This window comes from Phlebotomus argentipes, unplaced genomic scaffold (assembly GCF_947086385.1).
Source record: "Phlebotomus argentipes unplaced genomic scaffold, Phlebotomus argentipes genome assembly contig_5, whole genome shotgun sequence".
Taxonomy (NCBI): domain Eukaryota; kingdom Metazoa; phylum Arthropoda; class Insecta; order Diptera; family Psychodidae; genus Phlebotomus; species Phlebotomus argentipes.
In genome coordinates this window covers 6,741,580-6,762,036 of record NW_026776165.1, presented here as the reverse complement: position 1 = coordinate 6,762,036, position 20,457 = coordinate 6,741,580, and the positions used below count along the sequence as shown (strand labels likewise).

Here is a 20,457-nt window from a genome sequence, read left to right as displayed (position 1 = left end):
AATCCTGCGGAACAGAGGACAATCGGAGGTAGAAGCAGTGATTCTTACACACTCTAAGCTGACATTCTCACATTTATTTGCAATCTGACAGAAAGTACTCTGTTGTCTACAGAGAGAGAAAAACACGGACATTTCACCGGAAATCGAGAGCTTCAGTCACTGGTCAGGGACTCACGCGTCCCTGGCAGCTTTGTCTCACCTCTTGGCGCGACAGACGCTCTTATTGCGCCGCCTCTGACGCATGTGAACCCTTAGTTTGCGCCCCGAAGCGAAGGATACGCCGCAATTCTTGCACTGACATCCTGGCGGCGCGTCTGACAGCTTCCTGGCCATGCGAAGATCCCGAGCGGAGGTGGTGGGAGAGCTCTTGTCCATCCGGGGCGCCTCTGGGGGATCCTTCGTGGGGGAGATTGTGCTTTTTGGCGGACTCTTAGCTGCTCGAGTGATTCCGGAAGCCTTGGAGGACTTCCTGGAGCTGGATTTGGGCGCCAGTTTGGGTAATTTCGCCATGAGACGCTTCGTAGTGCCGTCCGGTGACACTGGACGCTGCTCCTCCACGACCACCGGCAGAACTGGGGGAATCTTCTGACACTCTCGCGGTGCTTCGCTGACTTTCACGGTGTTCACAGCTTGTCCGGCGCCCTCCTGAAACTTGTACACATTGGGCGGCGCGTGCAGCACGAGATGTGTGTTGAGGAGTTCCAGCACGCTGAACATCTCAAAGCAGAAGATGCACCGGAATAGCTTAATTCCGCCGTGGAGCTGCAAATGGTGCTCCAGTGAGTGTTCATTGGTGAATCTGTCACCGCAGACGCGACAGAAGAAGGGCTTCATGTCCAGATGATCGCGCAGGTGAATCTCCAGCTGATCCTCCGTGTGATACCAATTCTCGCAGTACTCACACTTCATCAGATTCCTGTCCACATGCATTTGCGAGTGAATCTCGTACGCTTCCATCGTCTTGAAGTACTTCTCGCAGTACTGACAGCTGAACATCACGGCCGGAATCTCCTCCTCCAGGTCATCCCCTGACTCTCCAGCATCCACGAAGATGGACGCTTGGACGACAATCTCTCTGGAATCATCACTGCCGCAGGACGCCTCCATTGCTGCCCACGCAAAGCGCCTCTTTGGTACTCGTCACACGCGGGACACACCCAGACTCCCGATGGCACAACACTCAGCACACCCTGACCTTCTCCTGGCTGGCAAAGTAGCTCCTGAAAAACTCCCGGATCGCAGCTCGTCTCCCTTGACAGCTTTGTTTTTATTTGGTGTTGCCCGATGTGCGCGAGGGCGCCACTGCTCGTCGGCCGTCGCGTCTTCAGTAGTCGCTCGGCCGTCGTCGCGAGTGGTTGTGCCTTCGTTTGAGTGTTCTCTGTCTGTGCTCCGCCCTCCGCCTGTCAACGGTGCATCCCCCAGCACCCCCGCGAGTGAGAGTCTGCGTGCATTTGAGGGGATTCGCAATGGAATGTTGTCTCACGCCGTGTAACGGTGTTTCGGGATAAGAATAACTGGTTTCACTGACGGATTTTTAGCCTCTTTGCCAACACTTTTCACACCTTTTCCACACACAAGGATAAACACACGGATAAACGAAGGGACGCGAAGACACCGGAAGGACTCGGAAACACTGTGGAAGAAGGTAAATAGAGTGGTTGAGACGCTGTGACCGCAAGAAATGCCTGCGTGAACACCTGAGAATGAGACTCTTTGAGATTTGGAAGTGAATTCTTGCGAAAGAGCCTGGAAAGTCGGCTGAAAAGACTTTATTTTATGAGTGCGTTTCAATGATAAATTGCGGTTTCTTTTCGTATTAGAAATTCATTGAAAATTAAGTTGAAAAGTGTGCGTTTTTTAAAGGGTTTTATGCTTGGTACAGATTTGAGGTTTAGCTTTAAGCTTAGATGACTCAGATTATCAGTTATCATTTTGTCTTATGACAAATAATAGAAGTTCATAAGACTGTCTGTTTTATTTACTTGATAAAATGAAAATATCAACATTCTTTAAGTGTGTTAAAATCCAAAATTGTTATGTTTTGTTGAAAATATTGAGAATATTTGAGAAAAGTTCGTGATGTTTTCAAGTTCGTGAAATTACAAACGTAAAAATATATTCTCAACTTCATAAAATGACGACAGAAAGTTTAATATCGCGTGTCGTTTGATAATCTACGGTCATTAAATGGACAATTCTTACGACAATTAAACTCTTTTGAACGAAAGTCACAAGATTTAGATTTTCACATGAATTTTATGGCTTATCTTGAAACGTTTAAGATCTCGTAGAAATTATGAATCGTAATCTTGCAACAACCCCTAAATTAATTCATTTCTGAGCATATCTTCTGATCACTGCCGGAAAAACTTCTTGTTTTCCCTGAAAACCCCTTAATAAATCATGTTTAGTGTTTTGTCGTTGAGATTTTCCGCAAAATTTCTCCCTCAGCCGCCATTCGATAGCGAAGAGGGGCAAAAAGAGACCCATAAAATGGAGAGAATGTTGTTGAAACAAATTGGCTGGAGAGATCATTCTTGTGGCACATTTTTCCACTTGGTCTCCCTCAAGTGGCTGCCCAGAATAAATTAACCCTCTGGCGTGCGGACAAAGGAGAAAAAAGCCCGCATCGCGGTGACTTCTTCCGGGAACTCTGCTGAGTGACATTAGAATTCTATGGCCGAGGAGAGGAGATTTTCTCCGGCATTTCAATACGATCGTCTTCTGTGCATAAATTGAGCGTGTGTTTTGGTGAGAAAGCGCCGCAGAATCGCGAAGGTTATCCGCTTCAGGGGAGAAAAAACAAGTTTTCTTCTTATAAATACAAAAATTATATAATAGAATTTCTACGCGAGGTTTTTGGTTGGAATTAGGAAGTCTCATCTGCGACATGTGAAGATGTATATTTTGGCGATGCCACAGAAAATCATGTGAATTTAACATGTTTTCTCATGTGCGCGCATGGAAAGATTTAATAAAACATTATGTGAGGTGATGTAATTTGACACTTTTTGAACTTTTTCGCAGCGAAGCGATGACTTAAATCAGAAATTAAGTCACTGTGACGAATTTTTGCCAACAATTTTTTGGAGTCAAAGTATCGCAATTTTTATAATAATTCTCACACTTGAGAGAATAATAAATAATTGCAATGCAGGGAAAATGAAATTCACTTTAAAGTGCAACGCAGGAAAATCGCGCGTGATTTCTAGGCAAGAATGTTTTTCTATTGATACCATCAATTTGTGAGTTTGTAAAGAATTTAGCACATTTAGCGAAGAGAGAGGAAAACAGAACAAATTGTGTTGCCTTAAACCCAAGAACTGTTGAGGAGATCGAAAAATTCCCCTCAATTTGCTCTCGCTTGGACAACAGATGGTCTCAACATTCTGGAGCCGTGCAGAAGATGAACTCTGTGTTGGGCGGAAATTGAGAGACTTTCAGCCGGATCTCAATTCAGTCCCTGTTCAATTTTACCTCACGATCGTTCATCCGGAACCTTTTCGCTCTTTGTTTGATTTTCCGTCCCGCAGAAACACCTGCTTTGGCTGCTAAATAAAAAAAAAACACAGGCAGACTCGAAAATGCGCAGTGCAGGTTTGACAAAAATATACACAGAGTGAGAAGGAAAGTATTTATTGGCATAAATTCTCAGGTTGAAAATGAATGCCAAAAAATGCTGTATTTTAGTTGAAACACAATTAAATTTCAAGGCAAAAGCGTTGTCGAAGCAAAGTACATTAAAGAAACCTTTTTTAGAGCGATTACAGACAGGAGAGAATTCTTAGCAGATTTGATGAATTTGCCACGCCCATGAAATTGCTCCGCCCCTCTTGATAGCATGAGAACATTGCGAAGTTAGTCATATTTTGAAGGGTTTTGAAGTGAAATCGAAAGGCAAAAATACGATTTTTCTCACAATAATTTGCTTTACAAATAAACCTTCACAAAAACCAATACTTTTCACACTTAATGTCAGTCAATATACCATTTGAAGCTTCAACAGAGGTCTTTAAGCGGTGTTTGATTGTATTTGTAATTACTTTCATTGCACAGCATATGATTTTTATGTATTGCCGCATGATTTATGTATGAAAATCTCAAAAATTCTTCACTTTTCCAGCCCTTCTTCTTATATTATTTTTAATATTTTTGCACGTGGCTGTAAAATGTCTTTAATGACTTGGAAAAGTGCGTTGAATTCCTTATGAAAATATCAAATTCACTATTCACAGTTTCAGCGCATATTTTATAGAGAGAAATTAGTTAGTCTTGATCATTTCTTGCCTCTTAAAATCTTTGTATTTATGAGGTGGGATTATAATTTCTCAGTGGACAACAGTCCGTTAGGCAAACGGCTAAGAATATTATATTGTATAGTATTGAAATTTTGAGCCACTTTCCAGCGGAATTCTTCCGCACGAAGACGAGTTGTGTTTATAAGATGATTTATGTGCGTCGATGAATGAATTTGAGGGACGAACAAGCTTCGCAATCACATCAATTTTACCTCGTTATCGCTGAGGAAAACGATTATGTTCGCTTCGCGTCTCTGGATTTACAGTGAAAACATGGCACTTATTCACACATTATATTTGCCTATGGAGAGTTTTGTGTGTGAATTTGTGTGTATTTTTACTTATAAACCCAATCCACGTGCCTCTGCCATTTTTATGCCTTGTCTCTGTGCGCGAGGAAATGTTTTGGCATCACGTGAAAATGACGTTGGGAAATTTGTGTCACACACTCTTCAAAATGTTATAATAGAAAATCACTTGCAATTGATCAAACATATTTCTCATGAAAGATTGTCGATCACGCTGTTGATTGTATTGAATTGTTTTCTGACTATCGCGACAGCCTTCAAAGACTTTTCCTCACGAAATGATGATTGTTGTTTTGGCGTTTTTGGGTGCGATTGTGTGACGCTTTTGAGTGGCTTTCAGATAACTTCTGCTGTATCTTGACCGGTATTTTAGAGCTAAGACCCCAAGACGCAGCTCTGTATCGACATGCGGTTTTTCAACCGCCATTTTGAAGACTCATAAAATACAATTTCCTCATTTGTTTAGTCCCTATTGCATGAATTGATCTCAAATATCAACGTGTTATAGCTGTCGTCAAGACCTTTCCAACGTTACCACACTTAAGGCTCTAAGTCCTTCCAAATCCTGGATATAAGGGATCAAAATTTGAAACTTTAAATACCCATAACCATAACTCGAAAACGGAACGATGCATTTTCTTCAAATTTCAATATGTTGTAGCTGAGAATAAGACCTTTCCAACGAACCCTTTCTTATGGTGAAAACACAGCATTTGTAATTTGTAATTTGTCCACGATCATCTCTTTCTTCCCCACGCGTTTTGTGTATTTTCCTTCCTACTCGCACAGTGGCTGTCTCGACATGTCAGAGTCGGACGCTGACAGAGTAGGAAAGAAAATACACGAAACGCGAGGGGAAGAAAGAGATGATCGCGGACAAATTACAAATTACAAATGCTGTGTTTTCACCATTATGAATTAAAAGTAAGTTCAACACGTTGTTTAGCTCATGAAGTCGAGCTTGGTTTTTTTCCTCAAATCAATTAGCAACGCGTTGAGTTCACTGTTTTCTGGAGAAAAGTTTATTTGTCAGCTTTATTTGGGGAGTTTTTCAAATGAATTCTACACCCACGCAAAATTCCCGCACTATCTTCAGGAGAGTTGAACTGATAAGAGGGAATTCCAATCGTGAAAACACTGGACTTTCAGTCTAAAGCCGCGCAAAGCTTGAGAAAAGAACAGCGTGAGAAGAGGAGGAAGAATGTAAAGAATGCACACTGTGAAGCAATTGAAAGTCGTGCAAAATGGCAATTTTTGCCATGAACTTGATTTACGCGCGAGATTTTTGCCACAGAGAATGCTTCAATGAAAGTCTCTCTCTCTCTCTAAATGATGAAAATTTCTCCATGGCAATCCAGAAAAGAGAATGCCAACTGGCAAGAGAGGGAGACAGAGATCAATCTATTTCTAGCCTCACTCTTGAGACATTTGATCTTTCCACAAAGCTTGAAAATTGATCTACTTCGTGTTCTCAATTTGACCATTCATTTTGACGGAAGGTTAATAATTGTATGCAAAAAATATTGGTGGTTTATGGCGAAATAAAGTGAAAGAATCTCTTTTGCGTCAGCAATTTGAAGAAAATACAACACAATTTTGAGTGAATTTTTTTCTTTTTTTCTCTCTCCAAAAGCTATTTTTAATAGTAAAATTGCTTCTTACATTTCAACTTCTTTCTCTTCCGCTCTTTTATGCTCATCATCATCATCGGTTGTCGTTGGTTTTTCCCTCAGCGTCTCTTGGGTTACTCTTTGAGTTCATTCACCTTCGACATTTTGCATGCAAGAACCGGTGAAAAAAAAAGTGTCTGCTTTCAAAGTCTCTCAGCATGATTAGGGAGAAGAGAGAGAGAGAGAGAAGATAGCAAAGAAATCGATACACTGCAATGATTTGGACATGTTTAACTGTCCACATTGGGTTATGTTGCCATTTTCGATGAACTTGTTGATCGTGTTCTCTAGTTCTTGAGATTGTGTGATGTAATTAAAAGTCTGCTTTGGCCTTTTTTTTCTATGCCTCAAAACTTTTACACTCACTTGTTGCTGTCTTTGAACTTTCTATTTTAATAAAATATGAGGTGCGAGACATTCATCAATCTCTGACACTTTTGAGGTCTCCCTTAAGTCTCAGATTTCTCTGTGGAATGCCTGCTTTCCACCCACAAAGCTTCCAATGTGTAGCGACGAGCGGGGCCATTTGTCTTGGCTGAATTACTTGGTTATGAGCTTTCCAGGAAATTCCAACGATTTACATTCGGGCTACAATTTTTCAGTTATTTTAAGAGTGAAAGATCAAAAGGAGAAGGCCGCCATGACAGTGGCATTCCCGCCACAAGTTCTCCAGGGATACCAATTTAGCAGGGATTGGTGTTTTGCCGGTTGATTTAAGGAATTCGACTTACATAATGTAGCCTTTAGAGACCTTCAATTGCACGATGGTTTCATTCTTTGTCAGAATTTACTCCTGTCCCCTTCTGCCCCGCTCTCCCCTATGTATGACTAAAGATTTCACTAATATACAAATTCAGTTTTGCTGATGATCAGACTTTTTTTCTCTCTCTCGTGCGCGAATGTCTTTCAATGCCAAATTCGACGTGGAATTTTCACATGAGATCAAGTCTCAAAACAATACCATTTACGGGATGAATTGACTGACACGTAGATTGAGATTGTATGGCAAAAGAGAGAGAAAGAGAACAGGCGCACTTTGTTCTCAAAATGAAGATTTAATTGATTCTCATTTGGGGAGATCAAAAAGGTGAGATTGAATGTTGAATTTTGCACTTTTTCGTTCAGAATTGGACGAAAATGCTCAATTTAGTATGTTGGGTTATTAGAATGAAAAACTGTATCGCAACGCGAGATGAGGCTGAAATTGGCCATTTCACTCGTTGACTTTCCAAGTACAAAAGGCCAGCATGATTAAATTGTCAGTGAGATGGCGAAGGAACGCCTCCAAAAGTGTATGTCTGTTGATCTTTTGTCTGCGGGATCACGAAGGCGCGCGCGGCGTTCATCTTGATGAAATTAAGTGGCTCTCTTTCATCTGACTTTGCCCCCTTTGCGTGACACATTCCAAAGTGATCGTTTCCGGTTCATTCCCTCTCAATTTTTGACTCAACTTCACGAGGAGCCAACACAACGGTGAGAGAAGTCGCAAAGGAAAATGGAGCAAAGTGAGGAGAATTGTGAAAAATTCCATGTGAATTTCTCACATTCTCCACGATCTTTCATCATATTTTTTTTGTATTCTCTCATTTTGCAGTTACAACAATCTCTGACTTCGCATTCATCTCTTCGTGTGTCTGTGTGTGTTTGGATGAAGTGCATTTTCCGCTTGTTTATTGCCATTTTGCTGGCATGAATGAAATTATATATTTTGTATGTCTCTTCTTCGTCAGTGTTTCTTTTTTTCCGTGTGTCTGTGTAAAATGTGTCACTCCCGTCAAGATATATCTTGTGACTTTTGCAATTGTTACTTTCAATTGTAATTCTCATTAGAAATGGAGATTTTTGCGTGTTATACTTCATATTTGACTAATTGTGGTTGGAAGTACAAAAAGGGGAGAGTTTTCTGTGAGAGCAAAATGAGGGTCAATAAACTTTCATTATATCTTATTGTTTTTCCCTAGTAAGAATCATCTCTGTTGTCTTTCTCTACTTAGAATTATGTTTCCGAACACAATCCCACTTATGAAATATAGAATAGTACTTGGGAGATTTTCTACTTTCTGAATAGTCTGAATATTTACTTCTGATCTTGAAATCTTTGTTCAATGTAAAAAATTTCTGTTTATTATTGTGAGAACAGCATTAGATGGGCGGAGCATTTGAGTGGGCGGGACTTTATAATTGCATGAAGAACATAATTATTTCAAGATTATTAAGCTATTTCAACTACTTTACGATTTATCACTTATAATGCGCTCTAACTAGCATTTCCATACTTCTCTGCGCACCTCAGCGACCTCAAATGGTTGGAACACAGACGTGAGATAGTGAAATTCATTGCAATCATTGACAAACTGATAAGATAATTAATGTTTTTTGCGCTCTTCTCCAACTTTGCCTGGTGAACAATGATAAAAACATTGTATTTTCACGCACTTTTTGCAGGTCAACCGGAAGATTGTTCGTTCTCGGATAACTCTAAATTGCAAATTTTCCCTTTTCTTACTATCCATTCTATTTCTATCAGTTCGAGAGTGGCGTGTGAGTGTGTGTGTTTATTCTGAGGTGTGCGAGCGATGCGGGAAGAGTCGTTAATTAAGAATTCACATCTTCTATGGCGCAAGGAAAAAAGTGTGACAATGTTTCTCTTCTTGGTTTCAATTGTTTGTAAATTTTGTGTCAATTCCAGTGAGTTCTCAGTGTGTTTATGTGGCTGTGTGTGTGTGTTTATTTGCTTTGTGAGATCGTCTTCAGTCACACGAGACACTTGTCCAAAGCCAACGGGGAATTAATGAAAATATAAACTCACAAAAGTATGGCGTTTGTGAAGTCTTTAGAGAGTTTTGCAGTTGATCTCAAATTAGGCTGTAATTTGGCACACAATAAGAGTACTTTTCACCCTTTTTGCAGCTTATGATAATATTGATTTCATACCTGAGCAATAAAAGCTCGCTTATCGATGATGTCAGTGAGCAAAACTGTCACTATCGCTAATTTCTGTTCATTTGGTCCCTCTTTCTATCGTTTCAGATGACAACTTTGATGAATTTCTTGTAGAAGGAAGACAAGAAGTGTTTTGGTAAAAAGGGCTAAAGTGAAGTTGAAGGATTAACGATGATGAATGGATTTCGATTGAGTGAAAATGACGGTGATGCAAAGGCACAGAATTCACTTAAGCCACCACTCGCACTCAGGATAAATGGGAGTGAAAAATCTACGGAAATACGAGAGAATTTTGCTGGTGAGTCAAAAAAAAACTTACAAAATCTCCCTCATTTTAGAGTTAATTTCCCCCCCAAATCAATTTGGGTACTTAAGTGGGTAATTTACGAAGAAAAATTTCACTCAATTGCAATCTGTGCATATTTAGAGGGACACAATTTGGGTTTTAAAGATGGAAACTTTCTACCGGAAAACACATGAGAAAATCCGGAGAAAGAGTGGTTTTATTTCGTTTGAAAACTTCACGGATCAGTGGCACGAAAGTGAGACAGAGAAAGAGAGAGAAAAATGTTGCCTTCGTGGGTGAATTTTTTTTTGTAAGTGACTTAATATTATGAGCTCGAAATCGAAACCACTTTGCAGAGGAAGACATAAAGCGAATCATCTATTAATTAAATCATCTTTTTTCATTGTGTAATGCCAATAAAGCCACAACGCGCGGGGCATCAATGAATTCAATATGAATGGCTTCAATGTATTAATAGCCCAGCGAATAAAAATAGCTAAAAAAAAGCAGTTAATTCAGCTAAAAAGTGTTAAGATTACTGAGCTAAAATTTGAGCAGCGCTCGTACAAAAAGTGCGAAGCCGAAGTATTGAAATGGAATCGATAAAGCGATCGCAGCGGACGATGAAGGAAACTCAATAGTGTTGAAAATACATCAATTGAGCTTTTTTCTGATATAGAACGAAGTATATTATTGAAATGGCACAGTTTTACATGATGCGACATCTGTGCATTCAAGTGCGCATCTGTACTTTGACTGGTCGCCGCTACGTTCGCTATTGAATCAACCGAATGGCTAAAATTTGAGCAAATAACAGCACAAAAATTAACTAAATCAAGCTCAACTTTCGAGATTTAGCATTTTGTGTACACTGGGAGGGAACTGCTTCTTTTCTTTTATGTGAGTAGCAAAATAGTGTGTTTTGAGAGACAGAAAAAGAGAGAGAAAAATTGAAAAATAGGGAGACGAAGAGCGCCACAAATCCACCCACTGTTGAAACGGAACAGCAATTAATTTCTACCTCAGCAAGTGTGCCTTGTTTCCACTCACAAATTATTTACTCATTAAATTTGCATAGAATCTGTCGGGTTTTTTTTAACATATTCACCTCTATTGTCATACAAATACCCGATGAGGTAAGTGCAAATTTGTTGCTCAGTCGCGTCCTCGGGAGAGTGAGAAGTGGATAAGAGTGGTGAAAAAAAAGTCATTTGAAATTTAGGTGAGTGCGCATTCTTCAAATATCAATGTGCGCATTCAATAGCGGTGTGATTTTGGTGGAATATTTTAGTCGGTTTGTGAATTAATTGGCCGTAATCTTTCCTTTTGTAGTTCTTTCTGTTGCGTCTTTGGGTCAAAATTAACTCCTTTTGCGGATGCCGCGAATGTCTAAGGAATTGGGTTAATTGTTTATGAGCATATTTTGTAGTAGAATAACCTAAAATCCACCTTATCAATTTGTGATCAATCCAAATTTTCGATTGACAAGTCGTTGCAACTATACAGAAGTCGTATTTCACTTCGTAAAAGTTACGAATTTGCTATGCAGCTTTACACTTTTCATAGCTTATATTGGCGGTGTTTTTAGGGCAGAATAATCTAACTTGCGCCCAGTTTCTGCTCATTTTCCTCTACGTTGAAATCGTAATATTCCTCCAAAGAGAATCTCAAAGATTGAGATTTTCCTTAACATTGGGTATGTTTCAGATGTGATTGTGACCGGAAACACATAACCTCAATCTGGTGCATTGAAATGTTCACAAATGACCAGAAAAATCCAACAAATCTTTGTTAATCAATCTAAAAACATCATTATTGTCTATTTCCTTGATTTTCATGTGAATTTTCTTACGCCTTTTTCGCCTTTTTTACGAATTCATATTTTTGACAGCTTATTCAAAATATAGTTATGAATGTAATGTTGCAACAGCCAGTGTTATTGACCCCTTGCTTATGATTCACTTTAAAATTCTCACTCAATCAATATCTGAAGTATTGCTTCAGCACTGAATCTCCCCTTTTCTGATGGGATTCATCATAAATTCTCTCCCACTTTCGCCTGCTGATTTTCTTCATCGAGAGACACTCTTCTTGTGAGGAATAAATTCAGTGTGAAGTGAGGAAAAGCGCGGAGTTGGAAATATGATGAAGATGGAAATATTAATGGGGATGATCGTGAAGAAGTCTAGACATTACATCTTGTTTGGCTAAAAATAGGAGCTTTTTTTTCATCATCATATGAAGTGCAAATGAAAAGGACATGGTGAAAGGAAATTCCATCTCTAGTGTGTGTTTGTGTGTGTGTTTTGGGGAAAAAACATTGATGGAAATCCAGCGACATGCGCAAAGGAGTTATGCGAAGAGGTGGAAAATGCACGGACAACAGAGTGTTTCTGGAGATTTATTTTCAGTGAAGTGCTTGTGATGTTTGTGGGTGGGAAAGAGAGTGCGTTGTGATCATTTTGAGTCATCCTGTTGCCCTTCCCGGCTTCCATTCAGGCTTTTTCTGTCGTGACAAATGAAAATACTCCAGTTGGATGGAAACACTGTTGACAGAAAGTGCTTCTGTAGTCAATTTTTTTTTTAAATTATAGATGTATTTTCAATGTGAAAAAGAGGACGAAGAACAATTTTTCCACATTTTCACACCCTCCGTCTGTGAAAGTACAAATTTTTACGTGACTTTTCGCTGTAAAAGTGAGCTTTTGCTTAAGTTGAATGTCTTATTGTGTGATTTTCTGGGAAGAAAAAAACTCTGTCTCAACTGTGATGTGGGAGAAAAAGGACTTCAGCGGCAACTCATGAGATTCTTTAAGGCTCTGTGGATGATATCAAATTGCCCACCAATAATAAGTGTGTGTAAAAATCTGAAGAGAAACGATGAGCAGCGATGCTAAGTCGAGTGGAAAATTATGATGAGTTTTGCCATTGGCGACAACAGTGAAACTATTTTTCAGTGGGGAAAAAAAAGAAAAACAGCACGAATTTCACGTTGAATATCAATGATTCCGTCCGGTGACTCGAATGACTTTCAATTAGTCGCTTTTTCTGGCTCAAGGACACGCGAATTGAGGTGAAAAGCGGGCCCAAGAGTTGCGTACGAAGGCCGAAATTCGGAGCAAGTTCAAGGTGTGCAAGAGAAAAAGGGTGAGAATGGCGAGCGGAGCGGCGACTGAGGAGAATTGCGGCGGGTGGCTGAGCAATGGGGACAATGACGACACAATGACGGGAGTCCTGAATGCGTGGAGTAAGGATAATTGTCCTTCATATCTGTATGCTGAGGGCGAGGGTTGAAGTTTCCCATTTTCGCTGGAAATCTGTTGCTTTCCCACGACAAACACAGACACAAGAGTGGACTTTTCATTGATTTGGACTCTTCCTTCGCACCAGCAGATTGAATTTCCTTCCTCAGCCGCAGAATCTGGATGTTCAGGGGCGCTTAACTAATGAATCTCGATCATTTTTAGTGTCTTAAACTATGACAATAAATTTATTCTCAGGATTTTTTCATAATTATGAGAATCAAGAGGAAAATAACTCACTTTCTGACTCTTCTACAGATTCTAAGCTCTTCAAAATGCTTATATTTCAAACCGTAAAAAATGATTTTAATGTCTCAGGATTTGTATATGAAGGAATTTCCGTCTTGATTTTCTAATTTTGTCCCAAGAAAATGCTTTAAAAGTATTCTAACCAAATTGTGAGGTTATGAATTCTGGTTAAAAAATACTTCAAACCTGGAAATGAGTAAATATGATGAAAATCACAATGTTTTCCACTAAGTAATGAGGTTGAATTCATATTAAATCGCTTTTATTCTGAAGATGAGCGTCTGTTGAAGTGCTTATCGACCTCTTAGAGACACTCATATTTAATCGCATTCTCCTCTTTTGGCAGATGAGATGCTGGAGTCGGAGAAGAGCAGCCTCGTGGGTCGAGTGCACGATCTGGAGAAGCGTGTCCTCACGCAACAGGATGAGATTGTGTGTCTGCGCTCCACGCTGGCGGACGTCCTGCGACGTGTGAATCAGCTCGAGGGACAGCTGGAGCGCAGTCCGTCCACCGTGAGTGGCCGCAGTGCGCCCAGCACGCCGGCCAGGAATGGTGGCGGCACGTTCTCAGCTCGCGCCAGCCCCACGCCGTACAGCCAGCCGCCGGCGACGGCGGACTGGAAGCTGCGAAAGCCACTGCCGCGCTCCGGAAGCACCGCAGAGGCGCGTCGCAGCGCCACGCTGCATCACACGCGCACCAAATCCAGCCACCAGTCGAACGGATCGTTGCACTCGGACGGAACGCCAAGCAGCACGTCCGTGTCGCCGGCGCCGTCGCCGTCGCCCCGGCCGAACACGGCGCAGGGACTCCTGCAGTCGCACACGGGACTGGGCAAGCGATGGAACTCCACCGGAGACTTCAACACACAGTCGCCGCTGCAGGCCAGGTCAGTGGATTGGCGTCGCACATCACGAGCCGCCGCTGAAGCAACAAGTCAAGATAGAGAATCGCCTCCAATTGTATCTCTCTTAATTAATCATTCAACATGTCTCTCGATAGTTTTTGATTTGTTGCTCCTCGGCTGGCCAATAAATCACTCAATGTTGAGTGAGAGAGAGAGAGAATTGGCGAAAGTCAATTTCTGTGATGTTCGTCTGTGTCGTTTTTTTTATCTCTCTTTCTCTGTCTTGAGATTTCATCTCAAGAGTGTCTCTTTATAATTTTATCTATAATATTATTCTTTTGCATTGTTGTTTCTCGATGTTGTGTCCGGATGAATTGTGTGCAACAGATTGGCGACCAAGTCGCTTCTCAATTTGGCCTCGAAATCTCCAGTCGGGCATGTTTTCAAGCATGGGTATGTTTTTTTTTTTAATTTTATTTATTTATTTCTCTCGAGGCTTTTAATTTGCATTTCTGGCATGATATTTGCAATATTTCTGGCTTTTTCGTGAACATATTTGGCTCTTTTTCTGCTTCTGCTTCTGTGATTTATTGGAAAGTTCGAAAATTGATGAAAAATCTCCAGGATGAGTGACTTTTTTTTTGTCTCTCTCGCCATTGCGCAAAAGAGGTTCAAGGTGAGAAGAGTTGAGGAGGAGAAAAAAGTTCACCTTCCCCGGAGTGTAATTGGCGCATTCATCAAAAGATCACTCAATATAATGCGAAATCCCGCGTGCAAATATTCATCATCATGTCGATTTTTTCTTGCTCTTGATATTTGTCCGCTTTTGGGATGAAAGACAAACATGATTTTTCTACAAATTGGCCTCTTTAGTCCGCGTTTTGTCGGCTTTTTCTTGTCAATATAAGAGAGGTTTAAACATCTCTCTTAAAGTGGTTAAGAGATTGTGCATTTGCTGAAGCAAAGACACACACACAGGCGTTCTTTGATAGCAATTTCACATGTTTTTTTTCCTGAATTTTGATGAAATAATGCGATAATAATTGCCATTAATTACAAATTTCCGGATGAGAAGTGGAAAAAAGTGTCTATTCAATGTCAAATATGTTAATAAAATAAATTTTCTCATCTCCGTAAATTGATGTCAATTGAAAGTCCATAAATTGAGATGAACAGAAGATGATCAAGAAGTCAATCCATTGAAGAACACCCACGCATTTTCGGCAATTCACGTGAATTCAATGGCAACAGTGTTGTGGAAAAAAACAAAACAGCGATCATTGGGTGGATTATTTACTAATACTCGTCAATTAGTGGTGTTTTTGTCTTTTGATTCATTGCCTAACATCACTTTTTTGTGTAACAAGGGGGAGATATTAGGGTCATAAGTGGTGTACAGCCTATAAGAAGTATTTGAAACTGAAAGTGTTTCAATATTTGCAATAAAGTGTGTTCAAAAGTCACTTTCAATAGGAATAACAACAATTTTTAACAATTTTCTAGGTTATGTTATGATTTTAAAACAAATTTTGCTACTAAATAACCTAAAAAATCATTTATTTTTGCACTTAAACTGGTGTAATTTATATTTACTTCATTTCGATATTTCAAAGTATTTTTTAGGTTATTTTTTAAAGTTCGGCCAAAAGAGCGATTTATAATTGAATCACATCAAAATATCTGCTGGAAACTTCAAATATTACTAAAATACAGTTTCTCTGTGAGTTATTTTAGAGTTACACAAGTAAAAATTGATTTTTTTAATGCTCAATTGATGCAATGGCAGTAATTCAGGGGTAATTTTATCCAATTCCCCCCCCCCCCCCCCCAACTCACAATTGTGGAGCACTTGAACTTGAGAAATTCATGCTCGATGTGCGAAGAGAGTCAGTCAATTGTTGTGACTCGGTTGGAGTGGAAGTAAAACTCGTGACAAATTGCTTCTGCAAAGTGGAAATTTACCGCTGAAAAAGAATCTTACAAGCGTTGATTTTTGCCAAAAAAAAAGAAAAGAATAACAAAACTCCCATCAGGAGTTGCAAAGATAAGAATTGGCGAAAAAGTGGGTCAGAAGTTGTGCAGAGAAAGAGAAGAGAGGAAGAAAAGAGTGGCAAATTTTGCACCAAAGAAAGAGAGAAGAGAATCAAAGTGTTGGGAATTTCTCAGTGAACAGTTAGCGAAGTGAGATTATGGCAAGGTTGGTGGCTTTTTGGGTGCAAAGATGGTACATTTTGAAGAAGAATTGCCCAATAAAAACGTATGGCGAAGATGTGAAAAAGGGTGAATAAGCACAGTAAAATTCATCGACTGTGTCGCGGCCGCCACAAATGAATTGTCATTGGAATAAGAGAGAAGATGATGGTGAAAGAGAGGAAAAATAGGAATGTTCTCCGGCGCTTTTGCTGTGATTTGTGAATCATTTTCTGTGCCAAAACGTCACGTGCAAAAAATAGAATCAGCTGGGAAAATGAGCAAACGAAACGATCACTTTATCTTTTGTATCTATTTTTCTTGAGCGCATGAATTTCCTTTTAACACCGTTTATCTTTCAGTGCTTTTAACTTATGACTGTTTAATTTTTGGGATGTTTGGCTTTCTGTAGCACACACACGACAAGCTACAACGAGGAGGATGGAACTGTCAAGCTCTTCCTTCGCGGCAGGCCTGTCATTTTCCATGCACCAACCGAAGTGCGTGATTCTTACGATATCTCGAAGGTAAGTCAGAGAATGCTGAGGTGCTTAAGAGCGTTATAGAGAGGCAAAGATTGATTGGAACTCTGAATGTCGTTGAAAGTGGGCGTGGCATTGAAATGGGCGGAGCTTTATTTGTTCAAGAAGCAGAAATTTCTTTCTTTTGAAATTTTTCTAAATCAATTTTCCTTTGTTTTATTTTCAATTTGAGTTCTACTAGTGCCTCTAGCGATGGTGGAATAAACTACTCATCTTCAGAAGGGTTGTTTGCGTTTTGCAAGTCTCTCTCATGCATTATTTCGTCAATTCTCTGCAGGTCAATCCGGCGCCGTCTCGGAAGCTGCGCCTCGATTGGGTGTACGGATACCGCGGGCGTGACTGTCGTGCCAATCTGCACCAAATGCCCACTGGCGAGATGGCGTACTTCGTGGCGGCCGCTGTTGTTCTGTACAATGTAGACGAACAGACGCAGAGGCACTACTTGGGTCACACGGACGACGTGCGCAGTCTCACGGTGCATCCGAACAAGCTCCTGGTGGCCACTGGCCAGTGCGCCGGCCACGAGCGCCGCGACGGAATGCCGCACATTCGCGTGTGGAACTCCGTGTCGCTGGCAACGGTGGCCGTGATTGGTGTCGGTGAGTTCGCGGGCTCCGTGAATTGTCTGTCGTTCTCCCGGGCGGACGCCGGGGCATTTCTGGTGGCGGTGGACGACGCGCCGGATCGCACGATCAGCGTGTGGGAGTGGCAGCGCGGGGAGCGAGGACACCGCGTGACGGAGACCAAGTGCTCAGTGGACACGATTGTGGGGGCGGAATTCCATCCGCTGGATCGCAATCAGATCGTAACCATTGGGAAGAATCACATCTGCTTCTGGACACTGGATCAGGGTGGGGCGCTGTACAAGCGAATGGGTGTGTTTGAGGGGCGCGACAAGCCCAAGTATGTCACGTGCATGGCCTTCACGACCAACGGCGACACCGTCACGGGTGACTCCAATGGGAATGTGATTGTCTGGGGCCGCGGGACCAACACTATTGCCAAATTTATCAGGTAATCATCAATTGCGTGCTCTCCAGAGATGAAGAAAGGCGTCGTTGCAACTTTCCGTTCATAACATTTTAAATAAGCCATGAGAAATATGAATTTGTAAAAAGGCGTTGCAAGATTTCCGAAAGTGAGGAATTTATATCTTTTATGAGGCCTGAAACGTTTCAAACATTTACGTCTGAAGTTAATTCATATATTTTGTCGCCTGACGCTCAATGTCAGAAAAAGTCGCGGATACAGATGTCTTATCAATACGATTCACAATTTTGGCCTGTTGAACTCATTCTTCATGTTGAAAACATCCTTGACTTACAGTAAAGAACCTTTCCTAACTTCCACGTGGAGGAAAATGGCATGAAATTGGGCGTAAATTGGAATAATGCAATGATTTTTTGACACCTGAAATTCATATCAAATAAAATCTCAACTCTATGCCTTGCAACGCTCTTCTACTTTACACTAGCGTCGCTAGGCGGCCGCTAATTTAAGCTATGAAAAGTGTAAAATTGCAACACCAAATTGGTAGTTTTTACGAAACTGAAATATGAAATCCGTAATGTTGCAACGACCGATTTTTTCTCCCAAATTGCAGACGCGTTCACGATGGTTCGGTGTTTTCGCTGTGCGCCCTGAAAGACGGCGGCATCATCTCTGGCGGTGGCAAGGATGGACGTCTGATGCTCTTTGATCCCGATGTGAATCCTCTGGGTGCCCAGGCGGCCATTGAGGCGCACTTTGGCGGCGTGCGCGTGGTGTCTGAGGGCAGAGGGACGCAGCTGCTGGTCGGAACGACGAGGAATTGCATCCTGACGGGATCACTGGAGTTGGGCTTCTCGCCCGTTGTCATGGGACACACGGATGAATTGTGGGGCTTGGCCACGCATCCTTCCCTGCCACACTTTGTCACTGGTGGACGCGATCGTTTGCTGCAAATGTGGGACTCACTGTCGCATTCTGTGGTCTGGAGCAAGGACATTGGCGAGCAGGTGCAATCGTGCTGCTTCAGTCCGTCAGGAGACACAATTTGCGTCGGTGGCGTGTCCGGGAGGTGGTTGACATTCGATGCCACGACGAGAGAGCAACTGGATGAGCATGTGGATGGACAGGAGGCCATCCAAACTGTGCGATTCTCGCCGGACGGCGCATTCCTGGCGCTTGGCTCCAGAGATAATGGAATCTACGTGTATCAAGTGAATGGAAATGGTCGTCGATATGCCAAAATTGGGAAATGTGTGGTTAGTATTGGGGAAAATCAATTTATATAACGATAAAATGGATGTGACAAAAATTATGTCTCTTCAGGGTCACTCGAGCTTCGTGACGCATCTGGATTGGTCAGAGGATAGCAAGATCATGAGAACCAACTCGGGAGACTATGAAGTTCTCTTCTGTAAGTCATTTTTTTTTATCACTGTTAAAGGTGATTTTCAATAGCGAGTAATTTTTCAGGGAATCCAACAACTTGTCGACAAATCACAAATCCATCCAGTCTTCGTGACGTCGCGTGGGCAACGCATTCGTGCACACTCTCTTTCCAGACGGTGGGAATCTGGCCGGAGAATGCTGATGGAACAGATGTGAACACGACAGCTCGTAGTCATGATGCCAAACTCGTCGCCACTGGCGATGATTGGGGCAAAGTGAAGCTCTACAGCTTTCCAGCATGTCAGCCAAAGGTATGCCGAGCAATTGTGGCGTTTGGGAATTGTCTTCTCACTGTTGTTTCTCTCGATTCCAGTCACTGGCGCACGTTGGATGCGGCCACAGCAGTCACGTGACGGCGGTGGAGTTCCTGCAAGAGGATGCGCGGCTGATTTCGACCGGCGGACACGACACGAGCGTCATGCAGTGGACAATTGGGTGAGGAAGTCGAGGGCTTCGCTCCAAGCGGCGAAGCAGTCACAGTCGATATCGCAAAATCGCTTTGATCAATCAGTCCAGCTCAAATTTCAAACAAATCAGCAATTGAATTGAGGAACCACAAGTGTTAAAAAAAAAGTGTATCAGGAATGTTTCTTTGAGACTTTGTGTGCATGAACAGTGAAAAGATTATATGGACATTTTTGTATGAAAAAAAAATTGAGAAAAAGGTTTAGCAATAAGTTAAATATGAGACGACTTTTCTACACGAAGAGTGGAAAGATTGTAAACTCTTCATTTAACGTGCATGATTTATTTAACAGCATAGAACTTAAGTACCTCTAAATATACACAAAAACACACAATTATTCCAATTTAAGTCCAATTGCATTTGCGTGCAGAATCGCTGACGAAGACACTCTCATTTGTTGCTACTTTAGATGTGCCTTAATTTTTCTTCCTGAAGATGGCAAGGCGAGAGTGAAGGCGCGATGCAGGAATTTTTGAGATGACACAAATTCTCCTCATCAGAAAGAGTAGGATTTTTAGGATGTAATAAGTTAAGGATGAACAACACTTTCTACTGTGGAACAATTCAATTAAATATGCTCTATGAATCCTTAAAAATTGTCTTTCATGTTGGATTATTTCAATTCTGTGATGAATTCTGTTTTAATTCTTCTTCATCGTTCCTTTCCATTGGCAAAATGATAACAACTGAGTGCATTGAAACAGTTTAATGTTCTACAAAATGCGCATTTATTCCAACATTGATAAACAATTCATGCAAAATTCCCCCCAAGTAACTATAGTTTCACCACATCGTGGAATTGACACTTATTACAGCACTCTAACTCACTTTCATGAGATTATGGTGATATTTTCTCGAAGAAATTCACTCAAACACACTGACATTCAGTGATCTTCGAGTGTGTTCTTAGAAAATGTTGCTC

General features: G+C 41.2%; 2 protein-coding genes across 2 annotated transcripts; one reads left to right on the top strand and one right to left on the bottom strand.

Annotated features, from left to right (window-relative positions):
* Positions 1–195: 195 nt before the first annotated feature.
* Positions 196–1,107, bottom strand: LOC132255893 (zinc finger protein 26-like). The gene has a single exon (XM_059752065.1). It carries the CDS (start codon positions 1,105–1,107, stop codon positions 196–198), a length of 912 nt encoding a protein of 303 aa, XP_059608048.1.
* Positions 1,108–1,332: 225 nt separating this feature from the next.
* LOC132255825 (echinoderm microtubule-associated protein-like 2) lies at positions 1,333–20,131 on the top strand. Its single transcript, XM_059751989.1, has 10 exons — positions 1,333–1,645; positions 9,307–9,517; positions 13,403–13,943; positions 14,289–14,354; positions 16,504–16,618; positions 16,911–17,647; positions 18,237–18,879; positions 18,947–19,034; positions 19,094–19,320; positions 19,383–20,131. The coding sequence occupies exons 2-10, from the start codon at positions 9,391–9,393 to the stop codon at positions 19,506–19,508; spliced, it is 2,670 nt and encodes an 889-aa protein (XP_059607972.1). The 5' UTR covers positions 1,333–1,645; positions 9,307–9,390; the 3' UTR covers positions 19,509–20,131.
* Positions 20,132–20,457: the final 326 nt, after the last annotated feature.

Bases quoted from the DNA above. Each gene is read 5' to 3' on its own strand.
- LOC132255825 (XM_059751989.1), top strand. From the start codon at position 9,391: ATGATGAATGGATTTCGATTGAGTGAAAATGACGGTGATGCAAAGGCA. The intron at 9,518-13,402 runs GTGAGTCAAAAA...CTCTTTTGGCAG, and splicing joins AATACGAGAGAATTTTGCTG to ATGAGATGCTGGAGTCGGAG. The intron at 18,880-18,946 runs GTTAGTATTGGG...ATGTCTCTTCAG, and splicing joins CCAAAATTGGGAAATGTGTG to GGTCACTCGAGCTTCGTGAC.
- LOC132255893 (XM_059752065.1), bottom strand. From the start codon at position 1,107: ATGGAGGCGTCCTGCGGCAGTGATGATTCCAGAGAGATTGTCGTCCAA.